The following is a 19,111-nucleotide window of genomic DNA, read 5'->3' as shown; positions in this document are numbered from 1 at the left end:
TATACGTTTACGTTATTTACAATCATGGCCATAACCTCAAATTATACGTTAGGAATATGGCTACAATTAGATCAAACAATGGCCACAACTGGTACTAAGGTGACCAGAACCTGTATATACTTCCTACGCAATCACTTGTTAACAGTTTTGCTGATCGCTAAATTCGGTGGGTTGTACAAAAATCAAGCTATGAACAATAAAAGACAATGCGAATGATTTTATCTTGTCATTGCTATTCTTTATCGCGCATTCGTTGTTTTGTGTAGTTTTCTTGTCGGGTCAGATAATAAAAGATCGGTCAGCTACCTCTCGTTATATGTAAACCCATTAGCTTAAAACGCATGTGTTCTAATGAAATTCGTCCAAACCGATGGATATTGCTGCTTTGAATGGGATTGAGAACAGTTCGGATTAAAAATATAGCGGTAAAGTTTCTTCACAAGGGAAGAAATATTCGTATCAAGGTTACGTTCAGAAGCACTTGTTGAATTTCCGTTGCAGTTGTTTCACCCTTTTTAACCATCGAAACAACCCCTAAATAAGACTAGATTTTCGTTTCACGTGACACACAGCTCTGGAATATTATCCTATATAAATTAATGTATTCCTATTCCAATATTTAATAGTGCGCAGTTCAGATATAATAGCGCGTTAGTTTTACTTCGTGGAAGTCGTTAAATAATCGTAAGTGTTACTTGAATTTTCAACGAACCTGGACCAGGTCCTCCTTTGCTTTTATTTTCAGTTATTGGATTCCGCTTCACCAATTTTCTTTGACAAGAATCACATAGACGGGTATTTTTTCCGGTACATTTATCGCCCGTTCATTGACGCCATGCATCGCTAATTTATTCGTACATTCTAGCCGCAACGAACGCGATTTTCTATCCTGAATGTATTGAAGCACCAAACACGCACCATTTGTAAAGATACGATTGTTATACTACAGCACTGTTCGACGCGCAGTTCACCGAAATACTTTACTACGAAGTTGTACCAAGACTGGATGTAATTAGTCGATGTACTGAATTGCGGATAAGAAAATCAAAAGGAAGGGAAAAATACTTTGAGCATTTTTCAGCAAGGTTGCAAATCCAACAGTACACAATTCTTTTAAAACCCAGCTTAAATGTTCGCGGAAGTGACGTCGACGCAGGTAGCAAGTGCAAGTGACCACCAATTTGCGTTGTCATCAGGTATTCTCAGAATTTTATTGTAACGCAGTGCCGTTGAACCATGTTCAAAAAATTATTCGAATGTATAAATTTATCAGGATTGTCGTTACAGGTGAAGAGACATTCCACCAATGTTTAATGCCAACACGTGCGTATGACCCCGTCTCGCCAAAGTTGGAACTTTAATCCCACTGTTCATCGATCCAGAAAAACGGTTTGCAATTGACAGGATAATTTTATGCGGTGAGCTACAAAACGTCAAATCGTAACTTTTAATCGTTTACGGCATCTCGAACTTTGGATGGATATCTTGTGTCGTAAAATTGACAAGTCTCATCGAAAAAAACTTGTATTCTATACGAAACTACAGTTTGTACCTCTGTAAGAACGCAAAGTTAAAAAATTTGTACGTACTACCATGTCGCAATTTGGTGGAATTCGGGTGATTGATGAGTTGAAGTCTCTCCTCGCTCTTTTGCCAAGAACTAAAACATATTTCAATGTCATCGATCGATCTGATTTAGAAATAGCCGTCTGATTAACCACAGGAAGCGTTTGGCAAACGTCTCACGGAACAAGTAAAGCTGTCAATACTGTTTCAGACTTTATTTCAGACGCGTGTCAAATTTTATGAATACGTTTTTTGGATACATTTTTCATTATGCAAGATGTTTGTTGGATTCTTTAGCTGATAGGATACATTCCATGATGGTTGGAAGACGTCTTTTGAATTCCAGATTTCGACAGTACTTCATCTTGCTTTCAAGATCTTTATAGGACGTATTTCGAATACCTTTGTTAATTCAGAAATACTCAACACGCTCACCACATTTTATACGTTTTCTGAATGCATATCGCATTCGGAATGTCCATGAGACGCATTTAGTCTGTACGACAAATTTCGTAATGACTTAATATCGCATTTCGGATGCATTCAAGGAGTTACGTGTCTCCAGCGATAATTTCGGATTCCTTTTGTTTGATCAAACCCTCAAGGTTTATTCAATTTTTTTAAGGATGTGTAATGAAAACCCTGTGTTATTATTCGTGAACCCATTATTCCGCCTCCGCGGACTCGAAGACTTTCGAATATTTATTGAATTTGTATTCGAGTCGTCGTTTCTTAGATCTCTTACGTGTTGTAATGCATTTTGTGTTTGAATTTGCGACCGAGGAATATTCTGTGACGTCTCTCGCAGAAGCACTTTAAAGTCCAGTTCCATTTTGTGAATTCATCGATACAACTGACGTCTCTCAACTTCAATACTATTGACGTATTCGGAAAGAAGGCCATTAGGCGCATTAGATGCTTATTTGTGTATTTATTACGTAACTTATCCACATTTCGTCTCCAATGTAGATTTAGGATCCATTTCACTTGTAATGCGTATTGCAGACTCATTTTTTGTCTGCAGATTTAACGTCTCAATTTCGTCTTTTACGCATACCTTGTGTACACAAAAAGCTACAACAATGTATGTTTCGTAGGTCACTCGCTTATTGGGTACTTTTGATAGTCAATACGTCTAACCCTTATTATCGAAAAGGTAAGATTCAGTGTATAAAAAGTTTCGGAGTTGTTTTTTACGAGGAACGAAATGTTCTGTACATGAAAACGTCTTCGAGTCTGATTTTGAAAAAAATGCGTATAATACCCAGGGTGTTCTAAAACCCTTTCTTCTAAAAACTACTTTCAGGTAATACGCCTTTCAGTCATATTTTGAACCGGAAATTTGTTTTGAAAGACATTTTGTGAATGGCCTATTGATCTTCTAGAAGGTCAATTTTTCGAAACCTGCTATATCGTTCCAAGAAGTAACTGATAATGTGCAGCGTTAATTGAATTACCTCGTCACAGCGTTATTACCATTGGCTGTTAATCATCGTCGGCGGACGTGATAAAATGATTGAAATGAAAAAAGAATAAACAAGGCAGTATACCTGATGAGAAATTGACATTTTTCGAAGAACTGTTTTTAAACACTAATTAGAAGAGCCGTCGATTATTGGTGCCTTACGGTAAACCGATCAAAAATTATACTGGTATATAATATATAGTATAATATCCGTATTACATATCTCAACTTATCAGTCATGTGGCGACAACGATTTTTTGTTGCCTCCCTTTTCCCGAACCAGCAATGATTTCTGTTGCTGCAGATTTGGGCAAACAAGTGTACAGAGTCGCTCTGGTATTCATACATACGTAATAATGTATATCCCTGCGCGGTTACACATTCTGAACATCGGTAATACGTTCTTTCCATAAGCATGTATGAATGCACACATGTACACACGTGAACATGCGGTATATATGATCAGCGATTAGAGATGATCGGGTTAAAGCACTGTGATGAAATCACAACGGGAATCCCTCCTCGATGATGAGAAGAAGTAGTAGAAGAAGTGGAGGGACCGTAAAAGTAATTTTGGATCCCACTAAAACGTCTATAGACGATGCTACGAGGTCGTTCGGACCGCCAGCCAGCCAACCGTCACAAGCAGACCCGGCTTTGCCAACCAGATGTCAGCCGACCGAGAGAAGAGAGTGTGTGAAAGATAGAGAGAGAAAGGGACACGAGTCAGACTTCCAGGGTTCCATAATAAAAGACAATGGCCTCGTGTTTGCCATCATTGGTGTAAGCGAGATTTTCGTATGGAATCGTTATCACGTTGACGCGAGACTTTGTTGCAGACCAATGGTGGAGCGTTCGAATTTTAAACATTACAGTAACGATAAAATCCGTCGTGTGGGTCTGTCGCTGAGAAGGCTGAACGAGACATGCAAACACGACGCTACTCCCACCATGTCCGACGCCTCAATCAATGCTTGGAATTTACTTATGACTTATTTATAGCGAAGGGGAGGGGACAGGATGGCGAGGAATGAGCTTGAGGTACTCCGTCGTCTGATTCAGCAACGGAGCCTCTCCTCGCTGCTTGCGCATTTAACGGAGCTACTAGTGTGAAATTTGCGTCGAGTACTCGGAATATTACTCGCTGTTGGTGGAGGCGGCGGGAAAGGTGCGGGCTTCGAGGAGCGAGAAGGCGGAGGAGTCACTGCTTCGTCCGGCTCGCGCGGTTTAAAGCGTGCTAAACAACGGTGTATCACTACCGATAGCGACGTAGTCGAAAGAGAGATAGATAGAAAGATAGAGGAGGGGGAGAGGGAGAGAGAGAAGAAAATACGTAGAGTGGGAGGCAAGAGGCAAGCAATGAGCCAAGCCAGCAGCCCACACGCGCATTTCTTACACACACACATACACACGCACCTACAACGGCTTACACACTCCGGGAAAGAGAAAGAGAGGGAGATAAAGAGAGCCGTTTCGTCCGCCAACGGGGCAGAGTGAAAAGGGAGTATTAGTTCACCTGTCGTCATGGCAACGCCGCCTCGCCGCCGCTCACTTGTTACTCCATCGGCATAGCTCGGTCCTGGCTCATCTCGCAGCCTCCGTAAGAATACGAATCGCAATAATTCATTGCACACACACACGTACACACACAGACACGCGCGCGTGCACAACGCTTTTTTTTTTCTTTTCGTTACTCTCTCTTTTCCTTCGTTTTCCTATCTTCTCCTGCAACGTGTTCTCCTTATTCTTCTTGTACCGTGTATTAATATTATCCTTTCACGGACGTCCGTGAAGAAAAGCTATAGTCGTGTCGTCACTGAACTCGATATTCCGATGTTTTCTTTTTTCACGCTCCTTTCTGTTTTTTTTAAACTTGTGTTACACTCTCTAGCTTTCTTCCACTTCGATTCTTCTCACCTTTCGTTAAAAACTGTTGTAGAAAACTTATGAATACTATAACTTGTTAATATTACGATCACAGAAAAACATGTATTCGCTATAATATGACAAATGTTTAAACACTGGTGTTATCATCATTATTATTATTATTATTCTTGTTGTTGTTGTTGTTGTTGTTGTTGTTGTATAAATTATACGTTTGAAACACTTTCGCATTCACGCGTTATTCACTATAGATTTATAGATACAACATCAATTTACAAAAACTTGTTATTATATCAATCAAACTACTTGTACAACTCGTTGTTTTCCTTCACATAACAATAACTTATTTCATGGTAAAGTTGAGGGATGATAATAACGATCGGTGCACCACATCATTAATCACAACATCAAGGTTTGGGGTGACGAGATTCTCCTCACCTATCTCGTCGAAGATACATAATAATTTTAACATCATCAGTAGGAAGGAGAGACAAGAAACGGTGGTGCACTTGACGCGGAGTTGTTCTTGTTCCTTCCCTCCCTGTTTCCCACCCCTCTTCTACGTCTCTATTTCCGATAAATATCAAAGGAGCAAAAAGAACGTCACGTTCCTTTATAGTGGATTTCCTTAAATTCGAAAGAGCCGAGCATACCGCGCGCGCGGCCGTCGTCGTACTCGACTACTGTGAAACGACGACGTTGTTCGGCTTGGAGGAGTTGACGGAGCCGACCCGCCGCCGCTCACACAAAAACACTCACACACTTCTCCGCCTTCTCCTCCTTCCCCTCGCCACCACTTCGACCGCCTCTTCTCCTCTCCTCTCTTCTTCTCTTCCTCTTTCTCGTCGCCACCGGACTGACTCTTCAGACTCGGTTGGCACGCAGAGTAGAGGAGAGAATAGGTAGGTGCGCTGCGATTTGAGGACAGAAGAGCATGGTCAGATGAGTGTCCCTCCCTCCCTCCCTCCCTCACGCCCCTTCGACGAGTCACTCGCAGGAGTAACCGGCGGACTAAACGACCGACCAACTTCTCTTGTTATCCACTTGCCAACGTCGTCCGTCGTCAATCTGTTTGCTATGCAAATCCCGGACGAGTCCGAAGTAATGCCTGCTGCTGCTGCTGCCTGCTGCTGATGCTGCTGTTCGTGGTGACGTCGAGACCGCAGCAACACCGCCAGAGGTGCGACACAACGACGGATCACGATATTATCTCCTCCCCACGGACGACAACGCAACAACGCATAAGAGGCATGCTGCTACCATGCTGCTCCTGCTGCTGATGGCGATGGTGGCGTCGTGAAACACCGCTGTGCGTATTAGTCATTGCCCACCGCACAACGAGGCGATACAACCCCAGCTGCCTGCATGCACACGAATTTTGTTGCGCATGTGGCACTGTAGTTCTCTTCCTCTACACCCCCACCAGATCAGCAAACCACACGCACACTGGTGTACGCAATACGGTGTGAATTCTTCCTCGTCTTCTTGTGTACGATATTGCCAATCGCGGATGGATAGATAGATGGATGGATATTAGATAGGTAATAGACGTAAGTACGTATGTGTGTGTGTGTGTGTGTGTGTACATAGATAGTGTTAGTGAGAATAGTAATAGTAATATTATATAGGTATAGGTATAGAGTAATGCCTACCGACTGATTGACGTCATTTGCGCCCGCCTAATTGCACACCACTTATTCAAACGCCGCCACCGAGGCACACATAGGCACACACGTATTACAAAACACACACGCGCGCATGAAAATTCTGTTCTGTTCAACTTTTGCCTGTACGTGTTTGACAGTATTATTATTGTGATCTTTCTTCTTTTTTTTTTTTGTTTACTTGCAACGTATTAAATTATTTTTCACAAACTTCATTTTAAAAATTTTTTTATTTCTTGTTATCAAAATTGATTACTCAACTACGTTGACAACGAGAACATGTGAACAACAACACAACTTTTTACACAACATCGTCGAAAGACATCTGTCATCACTTGTGATTAAAACACACAACCATTTGGCCGAGTGTTGAAATTGTATACGAATTTAGAACAAACAAAAACAGTGTAATTCGTTTGAATAAAGTATTAAACTAACAATAAGAAGAAACCGGATAAAATCAAACGTAAAATTATATCTCGTTTCTACCTGTGTTACAGCATCTTGTTTGATGTTTTATTATCGTTATTATTATTGAGTTATGGTGTTTAAAAAACGAGAGAAAAGGGTGTTTAGTTCACTTGTTATTAGCGAATGCCAGCCCGTCGCAAGACCGTGGCGCAGAGGTTAAGTTCCTACGGTTACTCTCCGTCACGATCATACGTGTCACTGGTTACTGGTCGCTCAGAAGCGAGGTGCGGGCGGTGCGGCGCGGTGCGGTGCGGTGGCGGGGCAGTCGGAGGGTCTCTCTTCTCTCTCTGTTTGTACTTTCGGGAAGTTCGGAACTCCCGACTCTGACGTCACCCGGACGGCAGGCAGCACATCACGGTTCCCCGATTCACGCACTGTTTACGTTCGTACGCCGGTCGGTGCCTCGGGTTAGAAGGGGGGCGGGAGGATACGAACTAAGCCAGCAACGGGAGGGGGAAAGGCCGCCGTTCCCTCAACCTGAGGCCTCTCTCTCACCCTCTCTCTGTCGCACCCTCTCCTGATTGTGTTGATCTGAAAAAGATGAATCGCGTTCACCCTCGACGATAGAATTAACGAGATGCACAGACGTTCGTCGGCGATTTTTGCACGCGCGGTAAAGCCTCGGTGTAATCAAACATGAATTTCACAAGGTATAGATGTATTTCACTGGCGAAACGGGAATTAGAAACTACGACGCCTCCAGGAGTTCCTACGGGCCGCTGCTGTTGCCGATTGTGTAGTCTCTACGTAGTGTGCGTGGTTGGTGGTGGGGCGACGGAGTAAACGAGACGCCTGCAGACGGCGGCTGATGGGAACGTGGAAAGCGGCAGAGGGGGGACCGGGTTAAAGGCGCTGCACCGTGTGCCACGGTCTCCTTTTCCGTACGTCATACATGGAGGAAATACTCGGCGCGTAACGTGTCAGGTCGTCGCAGTTAAATCGTCTCCCTATTATGGGTTTGTCACAGGTTCATAACACGCAGTCGATCCTCTCGTGCTCGCTCGACGTCGCCACGCGGTTCTCCCTCTCCTGCTCCTCGCCTTGTGTATTATTATTCTTCCCCTACTGACTGTAGGTATTACGCAACTGATCATCGGCTCGCTGGCTACGGATTCGACCTCGCAGCCCCCGTCCCTCCGCGGGTATCCTGACGCAGCGGCGACGACGACGACGTTCTCTTGGCGCTTAGACTCTCCTCGGTTCCTCCACCCCTCCAGCTCCGGCGGCTTAGCGGGGTCTGCGAGGCTACTACGACACGGCCGCTGGTGATCTCTGACTCGAGTATGCGCCGTCTGGGTTGGCTGGCGACAGTCTGTTTCGTTCCGAGAACCACGAGGCGATTCCGTGTATCGAGCTACGCCCGTTGGTGGATGCCGAAGCGCGCGGGCGGGGGCCGAGATAACAGAGAACTCCGGCCGCTGTGTAGGCTCGACTCACTGACTCGCCGTACCGAACACTACCAGCTTGCCCTGCGGCTCCGATGCCGCCTCGTAACCACCGCGTTGACTCCGCAGGGGCGTAATATGTACGGGCGCAAATGCGCCCGGGCACCTTTCGCACTTCGGCCCGTCTTGTGATCGAGAGATTCTCTTGCCGCTGGCTGGGATTAGGATGTAATACCTGTGTAGGTAATATCCGATTTTTATTATTTGTTTTCTATATTCATGATATGTGTAAGTAAAAGACAAAGAAAAATAAAATAACAAATCGGACCCGTTGTCTTAATTTCTTCTTCCCGATCTTTTTTCTCTTTGAACGAAACTTGAAGAGGTGAAAAGAACAACCTTTTCACAATATTAGTGACGTCTTTATCGTATTTATGTTTTATTCATTCGCAGTAGGAATTTTGCAACGGAAGACAACAGTCAGGTAACTTACGGTGAGAATATTCGACAAATATTTATGCCTACTTATTCTTATTTTGCATCTTCTTTCTTCTTTGTTGTGGGAAAGCTTGCGACAAACTCTCATCAACGTGTATAATAGAACTAAATGTAGGTGTAAGCTATAATATAGGCACTATCGGTTTACTTGACCAAAAAAAAAACTGTATTCCAAAGATCGGAAACGTGGTCCTCGCACCAATTTTAGACTTCCGTTTGAATTTCTAGTTCACAATTTTAAGCCTCAAGGTCACGTGGGTTGGAGGAATTAAACGTGAGTCGGTATTGAGTGTTAGTGCATATTTAAAATTGGAACAAAGCGGTAATCCAACCGAGGAATGTTCGTTGAAATTTCTTTCTTTTTCTACTTTTTCGTTTTTACAGTCCAGTATGTGGAAGGTTCTCCAATTAAATACGAGTATTTATATATCCCTCTGACCTAGAGATTTACCATTCAACTTCAGTTTTACCCAAAGTTTCTTCAATTTTATTGTTGAAATAAACTGCTGTTGAACATGTTTCATTGTTATTATACACTCGATTGTACACCTTACCAGTTTACGGCAATAACGAAAATTTCAATTAACATTTTGTTTTTTACCCAACATCGGTAACATCAAGCATATCAAAACACAGATACACGCATAGGTATAATCAACGCTAACGACGTCGAACGATACGTATACTGATCAGGGAAAACAGATGAAATATATAGTGTGCAAAGGGATTGTTATCACTCGCCATCTTAATTGCGTAACAACGAAGAAGCAAGAAGACTGAAGAAGAATTCTACAAAACATGGAAAGTAAAAAATAAAAAAAAAAAGAATGAAAATATATTGGAACAAAAACCCGTAGTGCGTTGTGAAGTTTAGTTCGTCCCTGCGAGACGGTCAAACTCCCTGTAGTAAGCGGGCAAGTGAGCGAGCGTGCGAGGCCTGCGTACAACCTAACCTAGCGCAGCGATGCCCGAACACAGAGAGCCGAATCGACGGATGTGTGTACGCAACACAGGCAGAGCGCGCGTGCGCTGGGAGTGCAGCTCCAGCGTGCTGCGCGGGGTTCCCGACAAGTTTGTCGAAGAGCGTGGAGTACGGTGGCATGGAGCGACAAGGGGGGCTCGTCGCGTGCGGTGGGGGGTTTCGTGGAATGTCCCGTCGGGTCGGGCGAACAACACCGCTCTCGGCTACCCAGGAACTCCCACTAGCCTTGCCCGAAGTCCTGCTGCCGCCTGAGGCTCCTCGGGTCTCCTCGTGCTGGCCGGCGATCAACAGCCGAGTGCCATACCGAGGCCTTTTCCCGTCCCAGTCTGTCCCGCGAGCGAGATCTCCGTGCGGCTTCTCGGCCGCTTTGGCACCAGTCAGTCGCCACGCGTGCACCGCGCCAACGGCCAACGGCGCGCCGTGCGCGTGAGCGTGTGCGTGCAGGCATGCCTCGATTCTATTCACGGGCGTGTGGCTACATGCCTCCCGCATCCACACAGCCAAGCTCGAGATTTACCGAACGCCGCTGAGGCGCGCCGTCGCGTCTGCAGCACGCCACGCACGCAGTAGGCTACGAATATACCTCCCTCCCTTTCCCTCGCAGCCGGTATATCATGGTGCGGGGTACCTGTTGGGCTCCGATATTATTACTCGTGAGAATCGCTATTCGAAACTACACTCCGCCTCCTCATCATCGTCGCCTATTGCTTTGCGAACCCAGCTCTCCGGATGCCACATGGGTCTCTTTGATCACCACGAAACTGACTTTACTATGTATTTCAACCGATGGATTTTCTTTTGTTTTCATTTTACTCGGTAGGTCACATGACGGGCTTCATCTTTTTGTCATCGAACTGTTGCGAAACATTGAACGATCTTGTTCACGTTTCGATAGTTTTACTATAGAGTAGTTACCAATTATTGCTCGTTGCAAAGATGGGACGTTAAGTTTCGATAGCAGCGTAAAAGAGAATAAAGAAAGTAATTAACTGTTTCTTCTTAGATATACGTGCAAATATTATTTCGATAAGCGAACAAATCTCGTGGTTTGTTAGTCATATACATGTGAAAGCGACTACAGATAGGTTCGTGGATTCATGACGCTATGGAGTCAAAATGTATCACACAAAGAAAAGTTATCACGCTGACCTCGGCCCTCGTTAATTGCGTTATACATACTTAATTTCGCACCACCGCTACGCGGGGATTATTATGATTATAGTTCACGCATGGAAGTCGCGCACTTATAATAGTACCGTTTGGATCTCGCCATGCTGCACAGAAGAAAATCAAGAAAATTGTTGGGTATCGCGTTGAAAATTACGGAGGAAACGACTTGAACATTCTTTACCTTGATTTACAAGGGAATATTTTAATTCCGATTCCACCGTATGTCTCGCTCGATCGATTGATTCAAGATTAGTACGGACGAGCTGGGTTCGTTGCCATGGATTCCTCTCGACGCAGGCTTCTCCGTGAGTCGCGCAGAAAAAAAAGATTTTGTTTTCAGGTTGAAAGCGGTAAAACTGAAATAACTTCGCTGTTGTCCACCCTGGAAAAACGACTCACAGCAATTTTTCCTTCAATATTACGAACACTCAACATCAATCATCATCTGTTATCTGTATGATGTCACCCTGTGTTATCTGTATCATTTAGGCACGATTATCTCAGATAGAACAGCCCCACATTTGACTTTACATTGGTCATAATGCCGCAGTTAAGTTTGTATACTTCATTACCCTCGTCTGAACGAATCAACTGCGACTTTTATGTTTACTTTATTCAGTGTTATGTGTCGATTATAAAGATAAGATGAAAGATTCTCTGCTCAACAATAAAGTATGCTATAGTAAAGAGTCCTTACCTTATCATTTCATCTTCACGTGGACGATAAAACCAGGCTATCTAAGATTCTTGGTAAAGTAACTAAAATAATCATCTCATTTCCGATGAGATACAAAGTAAAAAATGATTATCTAGACATTCAAAATTGTGAAAATCATTTTTACGGCGTTCCGAAGAAGCTTCGAGCAAGCCTCATTGATAATCCAGTCGAAACAGCTTTTTCATCTGTGAACTTCGCACTGCCAAAAAATAAATGTGCGATACGTGCGATGAATCGTTGCTATATATAATAATTCGACCGTTCACCGTTTTATCAATCTTGCCAACGCCGATCCCGTTTATCTCGGATTCGTAGGCGTCGCGGCGCCACAGATAGAGATAACGTGCAATATACTCACTAATCTCAACTCTGCAGCAAGCGTATTAAATACGCACAAACATGCCCCATGCCCGCACGTCATGTACACATGTATCTTGCAATGTATTATGTTACTTCCAACGTAGGTATTGTGTTATATGATTACTGCATTATAAGGTACCGACGATCTGTTTCGCATAACATGACAAGTGGAAATTTCAGGACTCGGTGATTTGAAATTTTTTAAAGATGGCTGCTCGGGGTGACGATCAATTTAATTCACAAAAAATTTTTTCTTCGCAGTGATTGTTATTTGAATTATCATTTTCTTCTGCAAACAATCGTTATGCTTAAATTTCGACATCTGGATGGTTGAAATTTACCTCCATTCGGAAAAGCCTAAAAATTTCGTAAGAAATTTCTCTATAAAGAAACAGAGAAAAAAACAGGCACGCAATGCAGCTTAAATTCCCACAGAAATAAAGATATTTTTCGATGAACTGCAGTGTTATGTGTATAATAAGTAAAATCGAGAAAGTCCGAATGTTTTATATAACCGATAGATATAAATAGCAAAGGAATTTTTACTTCGATGTTTGCAAAAGTTGATTTTGTCTTGATCTGAATTTTTTTCTCCCCGAAAAATTCTTTAGTCTCTCATTTGGAACCGTCTTTTTGGCGTCTTTTTATTACCATTGCTGAATAATGGGAATTTGTGATTTCAATTCCCTGATTACCATCGGAAAGAGCGCCAATTTCGCTGTACAAAAAAATTTGGGACTTGGAACTTCACATGGATCAGGTGCAACATAAGAGATGAAGGTACACCAAATTGCAGCAAACGTTTATTTCGTCGCGGAACGTATTTGGATAGCTTTGAGTCGCAATGCGTGCTGCACACGGCGAAATATAGTAAAATAAAAAAGCAGCTAGAACATCGTGTGCATACAGTACGTAAATACCCGCACACAAAGGTAAAATAACCTTTTGATCCCGAGTATCGTTACAGATATACAAGCATCGCAAACTAAAGGCCTAGGTTCGAGACAATAATTCAAGGACCATTGCGTAGCGTCTTCATCTTCTCGGTACACACACGTTCGAATATAATAGTACAAATACCTACCCATCTACGCAATGTGTGGTTATTACCAATGGCCGACGAAGCGGCGTCAATCCCACGCACATTGCAGAGCAGAGAAGCAACAAGCCGCATGCCGTTCTTCTGCACAATAATCATTACAGGGATGTTCGATTTTTCGAAAAGAATTGATTTGAGAAATCGTTGGAATTCAAAATTATTAATGAATTTCAAAATTTTATGTAAATATAAATAAATGAATCCTGTACCATGTTTTATTTTCTTTCTTCGGGATAAATAGAATGAATGAAGAAGTTTTCGTTATAAAACAATTATGTTGTACATCAATGTTTTTTTTGTAGCAAATATGACAGAATTTTGTCCAAAATATTAGATTATTTGCCAGGCCTTGGAAATTTATTATAAATAGAATCTGTTTTGGTTATATTTTAATAATTTTATATTGAAATACGGATTCTTTGTAATTGTACACAAGTACCACAATCAATATGTGTCAAAAACGATATCTTTACAATACTGTATTATAATTCGCAAAAATTTCAGCATCAGCATCAAAACTGATTGTCGATAATATGGGTAGATAAACATAATCGGAACCGCAGAACCGAAAATTGCCTAACCTTGTTAAAATGGACTCGCGCATAATTGACAGTAAAGATCGGTTTTTTTATACCCTTCAGATCGATCTTTGCAACATTAAATCGACATGGCCCATCCATATGCTGAATAGTGAATATTTATAGGCGTCGACAAAAGAAACTAAAAACTTACAGGGTATAATGCATCAAGAAGCGAAGAAAGAAGACAGTATGGCGCGCGAATAAACTGCGCCTAATTTTAACATTAAAGTAAATCTAAATAAATAACTCAAAGTAAAATTGATTTACAGTTCTTTTTCCATGTAACATATTTATCGATATTTTTTATTTCGATATTTAAGCAGCAATGTATTGATAATATCGATATTAAAGAACGCGATACGTATCGATATTAAAGAGCGTGATACATATCGATATGAAATATATATCAGCAAATATCATGCAACTAGTAGGAAGCACGAGTACGGAAGATTGGGAAATTCTCCGGTGCATCCGTCTCGCTCAAACCGACCGCCTCTCTCTGTTTATTTCTGTTTCCACGACCGTCGGAGGATCCCTCCCCCCCTCCTTCACAACCGCTCGACGGATTCCCGGCGTCCTCGGGTCGCTGAGCAGAGCGTCAGGAGTGGGGGGTGAAGCTGCCGAGGGATTTCCTAGAAGCGGATGCGCGGCAGCCGGGAGGACCGAGGGACCGTATCTACGGGCTACGGAGGCCGGGGACCCGACGGTGACGCGTTTCACGCACACAAACGCGCAACGGTGCGGATCGTATCGGGTTTGGGTGGCTGCCTCGGTGTGCGTCGGAGACACACGACGAAACGATTCTGTGCGCACTCTCCGTCTCCGTCTCGCAATCAAACGGGGATCTATCCCTCCGCCCGCCGTTCCTTCGTCTCTCTCGCTCTCTCGGCTGTACCGCGTGCGTCACCCACCAGCATTGGCGTCAGCGGCGGGGTTCCGTCTGCCGCCGCAAGCTGTACAGCTAGTGTTTTATGCCTATTTTCTTTTTTCTTTTTTTTTTTTATTTTATTCTCTAGTTTTCATGGGTGATGTGGCACGCCTTACCTGGAGACAATATCGAAATTCACGAAAAAAAAAGAAACCTGAACGCTCTTACATCGGAACAAGTTGATGTTAGATTATCGTGAATTTTGGTCGAAGAAGCTTATCCGCAATAACAATACACGTGGCATTTTGCAAGTTGTATAACTTCAACGTAAGTGTTACCAATTTTTTTTTTTTTCAAAATTCTTCGCCGTGATCTTGCGGTACTCGTTACATATACCTACTTGGGATTTCTGCTTTTTTTTTTCATCGCATCGTTGTTTGAATTTGTTTTTTCGTCTAATAATGTCCAGAACTTGTTTTGAAATTCATCTTATGGTATGCATGTATTGAATACGTGCTTTTGAACCGACTGAATTACAAAAGCAAACGTATTTCACGGGTGATGAACCTACTTAAAAACGCTTACGCGAGATTCACGTAACTTACAGATATAACACACCTGCACAGGCAAGATTCGATGTACCGCATCTCATCGTCAGACGCTTTTACCTAGAAATGATGCGGACGATCGGGAAGAAGGAAAGCTAAGACGGATGCAGGTCTCGCATTACTCCTGCTTCGCGCCGTTTTGATAATGCAATGTCGAAGTACCCCTCGACTTCCGCTGTTCTTTGTTTTGTATCTTCCGACTCGAGGAACTCGGCTGCTTGTCTGGTATCCTCAGCGCTACCTTTTCTTTCCATACATCATCGATACCCATTTCTCTACCATCTTCACGAATTTATTGACATCGTAAAGTTAGATTTATAGTTTTTGTTAGGTGGCGTGTGTGCTTCGTGTAGGTTTTTCCGATTTCTGATTTTCATTCGGTTGAATGTGTTGGAATCCTCAAATTCAGAAAACCCCATCTGGTGGCAACAAATTCGTAACCCTAACTGCCTCGTATTTCATTTTAACAGTGATTTTTTACCGCCTATTTCACTTTCAGCTGCCTTGATGTTACAAAATGAGAGTCTGATACCTTGCATGATCTGTTCCGTGCGTGGATATTTACGAAATTAATCTAAAACGATCAGCTGATACCCACTTTTGCCGCTATATTGTCCTATACACACCCATATTAGGGATCTGAACAATATTTGTTTCGTTTCGTTTGGTAAATCTCGTATTTTATCTCATTTCGATTATTATGTTTACCATAATGTTACGTATTTTTTTTTTTCGTTTAATATTTTTCTGCGAGAGACTACATTTCGCACTTTTTCTCCTCTTGTCCTCACTTTTTGCACCATATACTAATCCAGGAAATTTCACTGGTTTGAAAACTTTTTTGAAAAGGCAGAATACAAATTTTATCTGTGGAAACGTATTATACACATTGTTATAGACCAAGCTGCTAATTTATCGTATCTCTCTTATGATTTCTTTTCCCCGGTACTATCTGTATTCGTATATACTGTACAGCACACGGAATTAGAACGAATAAATTTAATTACAAGTATCTATATGCAATGTATACTTCAAACATGATATGGAGTTATGTAAATTGAACTTATAGCTGTGTACGGGTAATCGGAAAAAGGTTGGCTATAACCGGTTTACAATCAGTAATCGAAACCATATTGTTATTATGTTAATAGGCATTAGAAAAGATGAGCATATCACCGCAAAGAAATTATTACTACTTACACCTAGTTCAAGTACGGAATAGCTTTTGGTTTTTTACAGATAGATGTTAATGAAACTATTCGGTGTTACATTTTGCTGTATGGCGTGTAATTTTAATTTTCCGGTAAGATAAACGTTTCCGGTGGTATAAAAATGAAACAAAAATTTCCTCTAATCGTAAAATAAATAAAGTAGAATAGTAAGAACACAATGCTGCGATAGCTGCGTTTAATTTCACAAACTACAAACATAAAAAAAAAAACCCAAAGAGAAAAAACTGATGGACCGTTTAAAGTCTGGGTGCAAAAATGAAACAGAATACACTTTTTCGGACATATGCTGCAGGTAAGGGACGCTGGATTTCTTTAGAAGTCGAGGCCGACTTCCTGAGCCAATGATTTTTAATTACGGACCGGATTCTATGCTGCTCTTCACCGTGTAGCCATATATTGTGGAACGTAATTTGGTGTACTATACCTGAACCTGAAGCTTAACTAATCGTAAGTCAATCGAGCAGCTGCTCGAAAACAGCACCGCAGGTTTCTTTCTCTCTCGAATTTAGGTACTAGAAGGTTCTGTTCTGCACATTCTGGTCCTTGTTTTTTTTTTGCAACATTAATTGAAATAGCGAAATTTTCAATATTCACTTAATGACAATATGGTTTTACTTGAAATTTGTATTTCTGTCCGCATTTATTTTCAGATTGAAGCCTGCTTGCCGTGTAACGATCCACTTAGGATCCTTAATGTGGCCGTGATTAGGGCAATATGGCGTCGAGATGGGTAATCAGCTGATCCTTTTCCGTCAATTCAACGAATATCGAGCCATACAAAATATCCGGCAAAGCAGTTGGATTTTCATTTTATAAAATTAAGCTAATGTAGGGTAAAATATGGCGTAGAAATCTACTTTTATAATTAAATACGAGCCAGTTCATCTTGTATATTTACTGCGACAAGATGGCGTATTTCGAGTTTAAGTATTCCAAATTCCAGTAATACTACTTCGTTGCGTAAACACCTACTCAAGTGAAGATTATTGAGCGAAAAAGGAGATCAAATCGCGTTATTAAGCCGTGATCATCTGCTGAGCGTGTTTTTACCTTTTATCGATGTCGAATCGTCATGGCGCCATTTACGGTATCCTGTTTCTGACTCCTCGGTCTCCTCCATCTGCTCTCTTTCCTGCTTTTAGCCAGAACCTTATTGACGTCATCGTCTGTTCAGGACCGATCCACCTTTAACCAAAATTATTGATTACGAATCTAAATTCTAACGTTATTACTGTGTGAGCGGAGTACTCATATAACCTCGAAAAACTTTGTCATTAATTTGAATTGCAGGTATTTCTTTGATTGAGAAAGTTTGAATGAATTAGGTAGAAATTAGAAGTGATTTCTCTCCGAATCGATATCGTTAAAAGCAATTTTCCAAAATAACGTATTAATAGAATGAATTTATCGTTGCGACGGTTTTTTACATTTTCTTCCCTCCCTCTCCATGGCTACGATTATGTCGATAGGACATTTCTGCTGATAATATCGATGTTCTGATTCAAAATGTTTTTTTTTATTATAACACAGTTGTAGCACTATAGTCGATTCGTTAGAATTTTTATATGTATAAAAGTATTTCTTCGCATCAAATGTCAATTACACACGAGACGTTGGTTAACTTGAAATATAACCTTACAACAGTTTGAATTAATATTGTACTGGCACTATCAACCCAAGTAGTTGCCAAACCTTCTATTTTATTTTGTTTTTTATGTTTTGTTAATAAACAGCCTGAAGATAGCTGGCTAGGCCCAGCCTAAACGTCATTTCCCAAAATATTGATTGTCCTTTCTCTGACCTTTCCCGCCGAAAACTTGAAACATTCAACCTCAACGATCACGAATTTCAAACAAACTGAGGTTCACGATATGACCTAAGAGTTTAAAGGAGTACAGATATTTTCGCAATAATTTAGAGGAATTTTCTGTTTTGGTGTAAAAGACACTTTTTACCGTTTGCTTTCTATGTTACCCCATTATATATGTATATTGGATGCGATTTTATTGACTTCAGGAGTCTTCGCAATATACTTTGATGATTTTCCAGGAGTTTTTTTCTTCGCTTCAATGATATGTCATATAACAATTTTCAATATTTTACGTTTTTTTATGAAGGAAATCGAATAATTTCAGAAAGTTCAGAATAGACTGTCTTGGGGTTCTTTATATTCTATTTAATTTTAGTGTGGTTTTTGGATATTGCAAAGATTTTGAGAGGTTCTTGAGAAAATTTCAACCCATTTAAAGTGTTTTTACAGTGAATCCCTGTCGATTGCTTTCAATTCTGCAGTCTGCAGATACTGAATGATATGTTAGTTTGTTGAAATTTTTCACTTTCACTTTCTTCCATAAACGTTGAGTGAACATAGGTTCGAATCCAAAAATTTAATGAGAAGCACCGAAAGTTTGCAATTGGAGTACATGCAGTTGATCAGATGAATCGACATTATGAGTAACTGAAAACTATCAGGCAAAAATTAAAATTCACTTGGATCAACATCAAAATACCAACACCTAATTAAGAAACAACTGAAACCAACTTAAATATGACCGTACAA

General features: G+C 41.5%; 1 protein-coding gene across 3 annotated transcripts in view; it reads right to left on the bottom strand.

The window, feature by feature from the left end:
* The window catches only part of LOC124306413 (uncharacterized), a 35,770-nt gene extending 18,041 nt beyond the window's left edge, over positions 1-17,729 (bottom strand). The window contains exon 1 of one of the 3 annotated variants that reach the window (XM_046767100.1): positions 17,602-17,729. In XM_046767100.1, coding sequence (XP_046623056.1) covers positions 17,602-17,671 — 70 coding nt within the window. In that variant the 5' untranslated portion in view covers positions 17,672-17,729. Of the gene's footprint in view, positions 1-4,547; positions 5,803-17,601 lie in introns of those variants that run through there. The other 2 variants (XM_046767101.1, XM_046767102.1) reach the window with 2 other exon arrangements.
* Between the last annotated feature and the right edge of the window lie 1,382 nt (positions 17,730-19,111).

The sequence above is a fragment of the Neodiprion virginianus genome, chromosome 5 (assembly GCF_021901495.1).
Source record: "Neodiprion virginianus isolate iyNeoVirg1 chromosome 5, iyNeoVirg1.1, whole genome shotgun sequence".
Taxonomy (NCBI): Eukaryota; Metazoa; Arthropoda; class Insecta; order Hymenoptera; family Diprionidae; genus Neodiprion; species Neodiprion virginianus.
Note: the sequence above shows the minus strand (reverse complement) of the source record. Positions and strands in the feature narration are given on the sequence as shown.